Source organism: Bubalus kerabau, chromosome 14 (assembly GCF_029407905.1).
Source record: "Bubalus kerabau isolate K-KA32 ecotype Philippines breed swamp buffalo chromosome 14, PCC_UOA_SB_1v2, whole genome shotgun sequence".
Lineage (NCBI taxonomy): Eukaryota > Metazoa > Chordata > Mammalia > Artiodactyla > Bovidae > Bubalus > Bubalus kerabau.
In genome coordinates this window covers 31,390,515-31,404,421 of record NC_073637.1, presented here as the reverse complement: position 1 = coordinate 31,404,421, position 13,907 = coordinate 31,390,515, and the positions used below count along the sequence as shown (strand labels likewise).

General features: G+C 37.2%; 1 protein-coding gene across 1 annotated transcript in view; it reads left to right on the top strand.

Annotated features, from left to right (window-relative positions):
- Nucleotides 1-13,907, top strand: part of LOC129626725 (cytochrome P450 7B1) — a 168,759-nt gene that overhangs the window by 135,982 nt on the left and 18,870 nt on the right. The window contains exons 2-4 of the mRNA XM_055546110.1: nucleotides 191-327; nucleotides 7,863-8,450; nucleotides 8,914-9,120. Of these exons, the coding sequence (XP_055402085.1) occupies nucleotides 191-327; nucleotides 7,863-8,450; nucleotides 8,914-9,120 (932 nt within the window). The remainder of the gene's footprint in view (nucleotides 1-190; nucleotides 328-7,862; nucleotides 8,451-8,913; nucleotides 9,121-13,907) is intronic.

Genomic DNA, 13,907 nt, shown 5'->3' with positions numbered 1-13,907 from the left:
TAGGGTCACAAAGCATCGGACATGACTGAAGTGACTTAGCATTCACCGAATAAAAGAATTGGAAAAAAAAACAAACAAACTGTGAAGTTCTTCCAGTCTACTTCTAGACTGGATAAATGACCCATGGGTGTTAAAATAAGAATGATTTAATTTTTTCTTTTATTTTCTTTCTTTCTTTTTTTTCCTATAGGAGACGTGGTGAGCCTCCATTGATAAAAGGCTGGCTTCCTTACTTTGGACAAGCCCTGGAATTACAAAAAGATCCTCTGGGTTTCATGACTTCTCTTCAAAAGCAGTATGGTGACATTTTCACTCTTCTCCTTGGAGGTAAATAACATTTCTTTTAAGTTCCTTACTTATAATGTCTCACCTGTTCTTTAATGTCGTTATATTTTTCTCTAGGCAAAATTAGATTATTTGTATATTACTTTACTTGTAGAGCAATACAAAAGAAAACTGTTTTTGAGTGTAGTAATCCTAACATTAAAAAACAAATTATAGAATTCTCTTCAGAGTGCCTGAGGAATACCACTCTCCTGTTGTCACATGTTATTGGGTTTGGTTTAGCTTGCCTTTAGCATTGTTTTTTTTAAAGCCAGAATGCATTGACGGACTTGGTTTTGTGGAGCAGTGTTAGGTTTAGAGACAATTGATCAGACAATACAGACAGTTCCCATATATGCCCTCTTCTCCCTGGTCATAACTCCCCCTGTTATGAACATCTTATGCTAGTGTGGCACACTTGTGGTAACTGATGCGCCAATGTGGATACATCATCAAGTCTGTGGTTTGCTCTGCAGTCCACTCCTTGTGTTGTCCAGTTCCTTGGGTTTGTCCTGTTCCTCTGTGGGTCCTGTTCCAAAATGCATCATGTCATGTATCCGTCAACATGGTGTCACAAGAGTAGTTTCACTGGCCTAAAAAATCCCCTGCATTTCCCCTATTCACTTCTCGTCCCTTTCCCCTGAGCCCCAAGCACCCACAGATCAGGATGCACCTTTTAAAATTATTTATTTATTTGGCTGTGCTGGGCTTTTCTCTAGTTGTGGGGAGTGGGGAGTACTCTCTAGTTGCACTGCATGGGCGTCTCATTGCGGTGGCTTCTCTTGTTGAGGATCACAGGCTCTAGGGCATGCGGGCTTCAGTAGTAGCGGCTCCTGGGCTCGAGAGCACAGGCTCAGGAGTTGCGGCCCACGGACTTAGTTGTCCTGCAGCATGTGGGGTCTTCCTAGACCAGGGATCAAACCTGCGTCTCCTGCATTGGCAGGCAAATTCTTTACCACTGAGCCACCAGGGAAGCCCACATTTTGGAGGCAGGGGGGCAGCATGCCATGTGGCATGCAGAACTTCCCTGACCAGAGATTGATCCCATGCCTCTTGCATTGGAAGCAGGGAGTTTTAACCACTGGACCACCAGGGAAGCCCAGAAAATATTTTTAACTTAAAAATATTTTTTATGATTCTAACTTCAAGATGTTTACAAAACAAGAAAAAATATACACAGAAGGATTACTACATAGTCCAACATCATGGTGCTGATAGGAGAAGCTGGAATGTTCTCAAATCATCTTCCTTTAAGGCCCAAGCTCTCCAGCTGTGTTAGCGATCTCTGGCTGCATAACAAACCTCCCCCAAATGTAATGCCTTGAAACAACAACTGGTCTTGCCCAGGCCCACTTGTGTGGCTTGAGCCATTTGACTGACTGTGGCTAAATGTCCCAAGATGACCTCATCACATGCCAATTAGGACCTCCTTGTCCTCATGATGTTTCATCCTCAAGATGATGTCCTTATGTGGCAGCTGATATTTCAAGAGGATTAGAAGAAAGCTGCAAGGCTTCTCGAGGCCTGGGCTCAGATGTCATAGAACCTTGCTTCCACCACATTCTGTTAGTGTGAGCAGGTCTCAGAGCAACCCAGACTCAAGGCTAAGAAAAGAGACCTCCACTTCTTCCTGGGCAGAGTGGCAGAGTTGCAAAGGAGCACATGTAGAAAGAGCGAAGAAATTTATGGTAGCGTGTTTGCTCACAGTTTTCCACCATCAGCTTATCTCCTGGGCTAGCCATTCCTTTTCTTGCTTTTGTTTGTCCCGTGTATGTCTGGGAGACTGATCTCTACATACTAGATGGTCTACACTCCTCTGCCCTTCTACTTCTGGTTGAGTGTGCAGATAGGAGGCTCTGTTCCAGCTCCCTGTCACTGGGCTCTGATAACTTTCAGTTTCTTTCCCAAGAAAATTGAAGACGACAGGTATGATCTCCCTTAGATCCCCACATACCTGTCAGATGCACTGGTGTTTTACAGTGATCCTTACCACCTCCCCATGTTATGTCTGATGCCTCTTCTCAAATCACTCTTAGTATCTCTTCCATCAAAGCATTTAATAAATTGTGACTATATTGTTAATTCACAATATCTATTTCCCTTCATTATTATCTAACTCCTCTCTTGCCCACATTTAGTTCACAGCTCAGCACTGATTGATTCACAATAAATATTTGATGAGGAAATTCTTAATACCTTAGAGCTGATGAAATACTATAACACAAATAAAGGCCATAGTTGGGGCTTCTAGCCTAAGTGAACTATTCGTTTCATATTGCATTTCGTATTTCTTCACTTAGAAAAAGTAATTCTTGGGGAGGGATAAATTAGGAGTTTGGGATTAACATATACATACCTCTCTATATAGGGCTCCCCTGGTGGCTCAGACAGTAAAGAATCAGCCTGCAATGCAGGAGACCCAGGTTCAATCCCTGGGTCTGGAAGATCCCCTGGAGAAGGGAATACAATTCACTCCAGTATTCTTGGCTGGAAAATTCCATGGATAGAGGAGTCTGCCTGGCTACAGTCCATGGGATTGCAAAGAGCTGGACATGACTTGGCTTCATAATACAAAACTATATTCTTCACTTAAAAAAATAATTCTTGGGGAAGGATAAATTGGGAGTTTGGGATTTGCATATACACACTACTATATATAAAATAGATAATCCACAGGGACCTTCTGTATAGCACAGGGAACTCAGTCTGAAAAAGAATGGATATATGTATAACTGAATCTCTTAAATGCACACCTGAAGCTAACACAACATTGTAAATTAACTATACTCCAATATAAAACAAAAATTAAATTTTAAAAAGTCACTTTTAACTTTAAAAAGTAAACCTTATGAGTAGATACAACAAATTATTGACATTTTCAGTTTTCCTAATACATTCTACAAAAATAACCTCAGATGATTAAGCAGAAACTTTAAGGCAGATTGGAATAATTTTATTCACTTTTCAGAAAATAACAAATTTCTGCTGACACTTGATATCTTCATCTTAAATACTGAAACACTTGCTGAATTTCTAATATCTATTGACCATGGTTATGTTTTTAAACTCCACCACAGACAACCAGAGTTGAATACATACTACTACTTCCTTTGGCTTCTTCCTAGAGTTTGAATAAATTCCTGTCAAGAAATCCTTTTCATGTACGTGCCTCTAATGATCAGTTGGCAAAGTAGCTCATTTGGAAAATGTGAAATGGGAAACAGTGTCTCCCACCTTTGTCCCGTGATGTGATTTCACTGAGTATGTGTTCTCTCGTGATGAGCGAATGATTGTCATCCCCAAAAGTCTCAAGGGACACGAATGTCATCTTAATAAAGAAATTAAAAGGTACATCTTTTCATGGGAAACCACGTAAATTCGTGACCTGTCGCAGAAAATAGTTCTCTAATTGGTTTTGTGTGGTGGTGCAGCGGAATCGTTTTCCCTGGATGTCATCGCAGCGAAGCACCACTGTACATCATTGTCAACAGCTAGCGAAATCTCCCTAATAAGAGTGGGAGGATAATGTGGTCATCCTTACCAAATAAAAAGTTGGCTCATAGTCCACTCTTCCAATGAACATTTTCAGCTGGAGATTTTAAAATGGAGAGCCAGGTATATGTGGAGATTAAAAGGTGATAGTTATGGAAAATTTCTATAAGATTCTAGTTTATCTCATATTTATTCACTAGACATTTCTATTCCAAATAGTCAAATGGTTGTTCTGAATTCCCTTGGAGGTCTTCCTGTACCAGCACCAAATATCTGAGATGCAAACATCAAAATTCAAGTTATAATGATCCAGATATCAAACTTCAAGACATCAGAGTGAATGACTTTTTTTTAACATTTAGTGACATACTTATCATTACATTGCTTCACCTTCCTAAAAGAAGTAATTTTGCAGGAAGTGAAACGGCTCTTAGGTTAGTAATAGTTCATGTGCAGGTTATTCAGGAATGATGGAATTAATATGTTTGTGTTGAGCCAGTTCCTAAAAAAAGGAGGACAATGAAATGTTTGGTAAAGAATATATTAAAAAATGTGAGCCCATTTCAAATTTACTGCTCAAAAGGATGATTTATATATATATATATATATATATATATATATATACATACACACATATATATTATTTTGCAGCAGTGAGCCTCATTTTGACATTTATTCTTTGAAATTCTTTACATCAATATTTCACATCAACTGCTGATTGCTTTCCTTTCTCTTTTGAAAACATGGCGAAAGATATTGTTTCTATCTTGTGATCTTTGTGAAGTAGACGAGTTGCCTGTTGACACTTGGCATTCACTTACATAAAAGCACACTGGAACGAAAGTTAATTTTGCTCCAAGAATCCATGGCCTTCAGAATAACTTTTCAAATTTCCTTTGTTAAGAAATTTAAATTCATTTTATGAATGTATATGTGTTTTCCTAACTGTCTGATTAAAGATTACAAAGAAACTCTGGTTTTGCATCTCACATTAGCAGATGGTGGACAGATGGTTTAAATTAATATTAATTTTGGAAAACTTAGCTTAAATTGTTTATACTGAAGATTAAAAGTTGGAAAGCCAGCTAGCATCTCCAGTGTTATTAGTACTTCCAAACCCACTTGAAAAGTAAAATCCAGAAAATCAAAATGTCTTACTCAGCAGTCCACATCTTATTTGGATAAGAGAGTCAGTAAAGCATAATGCCTTGATATTGAAGAAAATCAAAATAAGAACTGAGAAAAAAAATACAGATCCCGGAGTGTAAAGAGCCTTGGAAAGAGTGAGAATTTTATCTACAAATAAATTGCATTAAACTGATCAGTAATTTTTTAAAAAAAGAACCTATGTGACACTGCCTATTAAAAAATAAGCAGTTATTAAAAATCAATGAATACTTGGTTGCTAATCATACACAGTTTTCCACATTTAGCTTTTACTGTTTTTATTTGATATTAACCTCATAATTTCTTCCCATTTCCTCACCTTGAAGGTGAGAGAGAGAAAGGGAGAGAGAGGGAATGCATGTGTATTCATGATGAATTATAGATAAAAATCTCTAAAGTACATGAAACTTCTACTTCAATAAGTCAGTGACTAGTGGCTTCTACTGCCATGACTGAATACAGTTTTGTCTTTCCTCTTAGATTTTGATGAATACAGACAATTGGTAACAAAAAATTCCAACTATTCTCTAAAATTATGTTTTACAAACTAAGCCTTTTATGCATTCTCCGAATTTTAGTGACAAATTTAAAATAACTCTGTAAAGATATGTAGCAAAATCCTTTCATTTAGTGAAAAGAGAAAAGTATGAATCACCACCTGTGAAAATACACAGCCTTGTCTAAAATTATATCTTTTGCAACATAAGAGAATTGACTCTTTTTTTCAATTATTTGTCAGGCAGATGCTGGTAATTTTATTTAATTAAGCTGCTATGGTAAAGCAGGTGTCATAAAATATGCCCAAATCCAGTTGAGTCAGTTTTGCTCTCCTGGGGGGTTGGGAATCCAGTTTATTTTGTAGATATAACTTTGGGATCTGATCAGAATGAGTAGTCACTCAAGTTTTACCCTCATTCCTGAATTGGCCCACATTATTAACTAAATCAAGGGGAAATAGAGTGAATACAATTCAAGTCATTTATTTTTAGGGAAAAAGTTGTAGCACATGTATATTTATGTACACTAAAACCTTAAATTATGCCTTAAGACTGAAAAGCAAAAAAAATTTATCCTATTTCTAGGATTAGGTTAAAATTATTCAAAACTTTGTCATAAAACTTGTCCCAAATTGAATTTAATTTCTGTGGTGCTGTTTGAGTTACCAGAAATAATAAGTGAGTTGTTTATCTAAGAAAGGTTCACACACATACACATACAAACACAGAAATGATGACGTGAAGAGCTGAACATAGATGTTCTGACAAACTTTCATGTCTAATTATCATTTTCTAGAAGACAGTAACATAAGCATTACAGTTTGTGGGATCAACTAAATATCATGTGTGTTCTTGGAAAGGAAGGCTTATCAAAGCTAATATTGAGTATTGAATGCATATGACTTCTCATTAGCAGGAGTCTTGAAGCAACCTTTGAGTGAGAAGGAAACAGAACAGTACCAGGAAAAGCACAGTGTGTGGACTGTTTTCTTGTCTAGGCTCCGCCACTAAAAAATGGCAACACAATCCTGGCCTTTAACTTCTCCTGCCTTTGTTTCACTGGTAAATGCCCGGGGTGGTGGGGGTGGGGAGGGTGCAACCAGGAATCTCCAGGGTCCCTGCCAGTTTTGAGAGCTAGACTGCAGTGTGAGTCTGTGCCTTAGTGGTGCTGGTGGTGGTGCAGTTTAGTCACTTAGTCATGTCCAACGCTTTGCGACCCCATGGACTGCAGCACGCCAGGCTTCCCTGTCCTTCTATCTCCCCAAGTTTGCTCAGACTTATAGCCATTGAGTTGATGATGCCATCCAACCATCTTATCCTCTGTCACCCTCTTTTCCTCCTGCCCTCAATTTTTCCCAGCATCAGGGTCTTTTCGAATGAGTCAGCTCTTTTGCATCAGACAGCCAAGTTCCTTAGTGTGCCTTCCTATAAGAACCACTTGAAAGACTTGTAGGTCCCATCTCAGAGCCATCTAAGTCAGAATCAAGCAGGAATCTGTATTTTTAACCAGCACCTTAACTTTGGACCAATATATGGAAAATGCCAAATGTCACTTCCTCAAAGAACACTTGTTGATCACTCCAGGCAGACAGAATCGGGTTCCACTTCCTGCTGCTCTTACATTGTGTTCCCACCTCTGCTCTCTTACTGTCCATAATGATGCAGTGGTTCCTTTACATCTTTATCTTAAGAGGAAGGAGATTCAACCAAGTACCTGGATGTCAATAAATGTCGGGTAAATTCATGAAAGCTTGCATGGATGGGTTCTAGTTTTGGAATCTTCTTTTGATCACAAATCAGTATGATACTTTGGCCATGTTAGTGAATCTCCCTGACCTACTATACTCTCATCTATAAAAATGAAAACATTGGTATTTGTGACTTGTTAGTGTTGAATTAGATGTTCATTTGTGAGTACTTGCTTCGCGTCATATCTTCATTTGAGTTAAAATAATTGTATTCAATCAAAGCTAAGATAATATACTTTACCAATTTGAATTGTTTGTTTTCTGATTCTATTATTGAGGAAAAATATGAGAAATGTTTAAGTAATGAATGTTGAGACTATTTAAAAGATAACTTAAATATCTTGGTAGTTCATTAAAATAAAAATCTGAAGAATAAGCTATCTTTTTGAAAGTTATTAAGAATTTCAGAATATTTAACTTCAAACTTCTAGGGTTTTCCCACCATCTTCCATTTTAAAAGGAAACATGTAGTGGAATTTTGAATCAAATAGATTTTTATTGTACTTTGCATCTTTTGAGATATGAGTTGATTAAGGTCTTTCTAATTTTGAGTAGGATATTCTCAAATTTCAGATATCTTGTTTTCTTTTGTTGTATGGCCACATGAATTCATATTCTCATTTATTTCTTTTAGGAAAGTACATAACATTTATCCTGGATCCTTTCCACTACACGTCAGTGGCAAAAAATCAAAAATTAAGTTTTCAAATATTTACTAATAAATTCTTAAAGAGAGTATTTTCTATCAAAAAGATGATAACAGATTCTGACCTCATCGACGAGATTCATAGTACCTATCAATTTTTACAAGGGAAGCATTTGGACATACTGATGGAAAGCACAATGCAGAATATGAAACAAGTTTTTGAACCCCAACTTTTAAAAACCACAAGCTGGAGCACGGAATATTTGTTGCCATTCTGCAACTCAGTAATATTCGAAATGACATTTACAACCATATATGGAAATGTTCTTGCTGATGATAAGAAAACATTTATTACTGAATTAAAAGATGATTTTTTAAAATTTGATGAAAAATTCACACGTTTAGCATCAGGCATACCCATTGAGCTTCTAGGAAACATCAAGTCTATTCGAACTAAACTTATAAAAGACTTGACAATAGAAAGCTTAGCTAAGTTACAAGGAATGTCTGAAGTTGTTCAAAGAAGGAATGATATCCTGGAGAAATACTATACGCCCAAGGACACTGAAATAGGAGGTAAGAAACTTCTGAATGATAACTTGTCTAAAATAAAATAATTTACAATAGACCTTTGAAATAAAAAGACAAAATGGCGACCTTGAGAATTTTTATGCTCTTTCTAATTGGCTAATGATAAAATGTTTTACTCTGAAACAACCCTTTGTGATAATTGATTTTTTTTTTTTTTTGGCTGAGATGGTAATGCAAGATACTTAATGGTGATAATGAGAAAGCGTATAACTAAGCTGCATTTACTCCCCTTATCTCTTCTCCCTTCTCCCCTCCCCCACCACACACACATTACATTTTAAACTATTCTCATTAAGCAGAAAATTAGACTTCAGAAGCCTATTGGTCCTCATTAGCATGCACTGATCCTTGGCTGGGTCTGTGTCCTAACATCTTTTAATTAGCACACTGCAAATCTAATCAGTGTAATAAACGCTATTAATCTTCCTTTTCACTTATTTTCTCCCAGCACATCATTTAGGCTTGCTCTGGGCCTCTGTGACAAACACTGTTCCAACCATGTTCTGGGCAATGTATTACCTTCTACAGAACCCGAAAGCTATGGCCGTGCTGCGTGACGAAATTGACCATTTACTGCAGTCAACAGGTCAAAAGAAAGGGCCCGGATTTTCCATCTACCTCACCAGAGAACAATTGGACAGCCTGGTCTACCTTGGTAATTTATTTTTATCTGTTATGAAGAAAAGAAGGTACCTCTCTGCAAACTCAGTTTATCACTCAAAGCTGTTTACCAAGAGGTGGAGGACACAGCTGCCTAATTGACATAATAACACCCATTTACATCAATTATAAATTATGTAGTTTATAGCTGTAGATGCTCTCATTGCATGTAAACATTAAGGCCTAGGTAATTAACTATGTAAGGTATGCAAAAGGCTAAACCAAAGCTTTGCAATTATTTGGAAAAAAAAAAGTTTATGCCTATTAAGTCATTTGATTCTGAGCATCTGTTGGTGTGCTAATGCTTTCCAAACACTGCAGTAGTATCTTAACAAGAAAGGTATTTGGGATTGAAAAAGAAAGTGTTTCAAATAGGCAGTTTATGTATAAAACATACTTATTCTCCCCCAAAATGGTGTCTTTTTTAGGCAGAGATTAGGATGTCATATACAGTTTACAGTGTATGATTCTCCAAAACTTAGTAAGAGTGGTTTTCCCTGGAAATTTACGATTTAAACATACTTGGGGAAGAAAAAAATGAAGGAAGAAAAGGAGGGAGTGATGGAGGGAAAAGAGCAGGCTACAACTACAGATTACTTCATGTGAAATGTCCATGTTTTATAAAAGAGTCACTGTTTTATAAAAGATTCACGAGATATGTGTGGTCACCCTTTCAGATATGTTTGAAGTCAGAAGTGACTAAGTTGCTTTTAAACATCTATGTAGGTCTGTGTGCCAGTAACAATGAGCATTTGATGACAGTGGATTCTCCTTTCCCAGTTTTGATAAGATGACTGTCATCATGTGAATAAATTTTAATTCCCAAAGTTAAATTCCTCATCAGCAAATTATTCTGTTTTTTTTTTTTTTTTTTCCTGTATTGACCTTTCATCCTGTAGCTTTCTTTACACTCTATTCCAGGTCCCTTTGGACAAAGATGTTTGTTGTTTCACTCCTTTGACAATGTAACAAGTATTTTAGCCCACATTAGTCTACATTTTTTTCATATTTTTAAAATATGTTCCAGGTTCTTTGATGGGAACTTCTGAGAGTAGAGGCCCTACAGGTCTTGATCGGTGTTGACCACCGGTTGACATTAAAAAGACTGGTCCAAGTGTTTGAGCGATTGTTCCCCCTGGTTAGGATAAGGCCCATCAGAGGCAATAGCAGGAAGCTTGCCTTGTAGTGACAGTTGGCTAGCTTATTCAGTCATGCTGTTTTTAGCATACATTATCAAAGTAATTTTATATTTGCTTGGAGAAGGAAAATAACCCCAGCATTATTAAAATACGAACATTGTTATATTTTTCTTTTTCAGAATTACTGGGGACCAAATGCACAAATGGGGCTTCCCTGGTAACTTAGATGGTTAAGAATTTGCCTGCAATGCAGGAGACCTGAGTTTGATCCCTGGGTCGGGAACGCCACCTGGAGAAGGGAATAGCTACCCACTCCAGTATTCTTGCCTGGAGAATCCCATGGACAGAGGAGCCTGGCGGCTATAGTCCATGGGGTCACAAAGAATCAGACCTGAATGAGCGGCTAATACCCTTTCTTCAAATGCACAAAATTTGCATCAAGTTCTGGGTAGTTGTTTTCACATGGATCTACAGTATTTTCTGGGTAGAAGATTTATGGTTTGTATGAAGATCAAGGTTGCATTTCCCATAAATTCAAGTAATTTATATTGCATTTTATGAAGCAGATGATATATACCGGGAAATAAAGCAATAAACTTTAAGGAATATGTGTTTGTATCCAGTACAATTTAGTTTAAATTAATCAGCTCTCTTTTTACTCTCAACTTCTCACTATTCAAAGAAAAGATTGTTTTAAAATTGTGCTATTAGAGCTGACAGGGCTTTCCAGGTGACTCAGTAGTAAAGAATCTGCCTTCCAATGCAGGAATTGTGGGTTTGATACCTGGGTCAGGAAGATCCCCTGGAGGAGGAAATGGCAACCCACTCCATTTTTCTTGCCTGGAAAGCAGCATGGACAGAGGAGCATGGTAGTCTATAGTTTATAGGGTCCCAAAGAGTTGGAAATGACTTAGCGACTGAACAACAACATTAGAACAGGCAAGTTTAAATTTATTCGAGCAGAAGAAACGGCAAGTTCCAGAGCTATAACTGGAGCCATTAAAGTCTATCACTAGAGTAGAGACCTCATCATTCACTTATCATCAATGAATGGACCACCACCAACCCCAAATGCCTGGAGATCCACCTGAGTACAGACAGCACCTTCAGCCATCTAGAAGGTAGACTTTGTTCATCACAGCCTCAGGTACCAGCAGAGGCCAGTGTTGCTCATTACCAGAATTGAATCTTCTAGAAAATCGGGTCCATTTTTTTTTCTTTTTCCAGATGACTGTTTAATGCAAATCGAAGCAATTTCTTTAATATGAACTGTCCCAGAACAGATGACCTCTGCATCTAGTCATAACTGTATCATGGGTGTCTCTATCAGAAGGGTGTGAACTCTAAGCTGAAAGGCAAGATTTACAGAATTAAATATTTACAGTGCACTTCCTGGACTGAGTGTATATGCATCTCATCTCCTTAAGAAAAGAGTTTTATGTATTCTAAGTATAATTTCTTTAAAGATAGATATCTTGAATTTTTATTATTGTAAGAAAAAAGATCACAAGGATAAAAGGAATGCTAATTTATTTTTAAACCAGGAAGGAAAACTTTTATATTAGTAGAACATGCAAAGGGAAGGGAGTTTTTAAAAAAATATTTTAATTTATTTAGTTATTTGCTGCACAGGGTCTTAGTTGTGTCACGCGAGCTCGTTCCTTGTGGCACTCGTGTGCAGTAGCCGTGGTGCATGGGTTACTTGCCTGTGGAATCTTAGTTCCCCAACCAGGGATCAAACCCATGTCCTCTACATTGCAAGACAGATTCTTGACCACTGGACTACCAGGGAAGTCCCAAAAGGAGTTTTTTTTTTTTTTTTTTTTTTCTTTTAATTTGTCCAAACAAAGAGGGGAGAGGAGTTCTTTGTATCTTGATTCATCAAAGCCAGCTGTGATGTGCACATAGAAGAGACCAGAAAATGTGAGCTAGAAGGTGATAGAGTTAACTATATTCTTAATTTCAGGATGAGACAGTATGAATAACAATATTAATAATTATTATTTTATTATGCAGCAGACTTATTAGCTTACTTCATCAAGTATTAACTTACTTATATACATGTAAGTAAACTCAAGTAAACTTATCTAATACTCAAGTATATTATCTTAATTAATTGTTGGATAACAAGGTGCAGAAAAATTCATTAACCGATCTAAATCATACAACTAGATAGTGGCAGAGCCTGAAATTGATGTCAGGTCTACCTAATTTCAACGCCAATCCATAAACATTGTCAACTCAGGGAAAAATACTCTAGAAATGTACCAAGACCCTGACCATTATATTTCACAAGGATATATATCATGAATTCTCAAATGCAGTTGGGTTTGAGGATAAGGTTGGGGTTAGAGGTTCACATTATAATTTTGTGGTTTTTTCCTAATAAAAATAAATTTTTTATTTTAGAATAGTTTCAGATTTGCGGAATAGTTACAAAGACAATACCCACATACCTCACACACGCACAGTCTGCCTCACTATTAACATCTTAGTGTGATGTATTATGTTTGTCATAACTTTGGGTGTTATTTTGAAAAAGCTCATTCATTATTTTAAAAAATTGTGTATTTTAAGAATTAAGAGTGTCTATAATTCAAACAGCAATAATAAAATTTAACAAAGTCCTCTCTTCCAGCAGGGCTATACAGGAGGTACAAATTCTACTCATGTTAGAAATCTCCAACTGGAGGAGAGGAGAGAGGCATCTCCCACAAGGTGTATACCAGAAATAATTGATGGAATTTTTATAAGTAACATAAGGAGACAGTGGTTAAAAAAAGTGAAAAATACAGGTTTAGATATTTATCAAGTTTTTGACTCGGCACAAAGCAAAGAGGGCTAGATAATATAATGAATGCTGGAAACAGGTGTTGCAAGGATTGAAAGGGAAATGTAAAGAGAATGCAGATTATTGTACATAGGTCCAAACATCAACTGCGTAAGAATAGGATAAGGAAAGAGATGAGTGGCCCAGCAGAGGAGGGTTTAGGTTCAGAGTCATAGTTCTCAGGAACTTTCCTGGTGGTCTAGTGGTTAACACTCTGTGTTTTGAAGACAGGGGGTATGGGTATGATCCCTGGTTGGGGAACCAAGATCCCATGTGCTGCTGCTTTTGGAATCATCTGCGGAGCTTAAAAAAGTACTCACACCTGGTCCCACCCTCAAAGGTTCTGATTTCAATGGTCTGAGAGTACAGACCGATGGCTTTACAAGCTCTCAAGGGGACTAAATGTGCAACCAAGGTTCAAAACAATGAATGTAAAGGTTTTCCTAATGCAGTGGTTCTGACACCATTGGCCTGAGATGGAGTATTTTTTTTTTTTTAAATCACCTGAGGTGATTGTAAGCACGCTATCAGAGCCGATACGATACTTCTGGGACATCAGAAAGCTTAACACAAGTCCGTGGCATTATTACTTCAAAAACCTGTTGTTTGTATGCATCCAACAGAATATTAATAGAAGTGTGGTATCTAGGGCAGACAAAGTAGTTCCTGTCTACTTTCCCAGCTGAAATAGCACACCCAGCTCTGCCACATTTTAAGAGGCACATTGACTAATTGAGTTAAAGACTAAAGGCCGTTATCATGTCTGACGTACAAGTCAAAAATGACATGATCGCTGTCTTTAAATATTTTTTA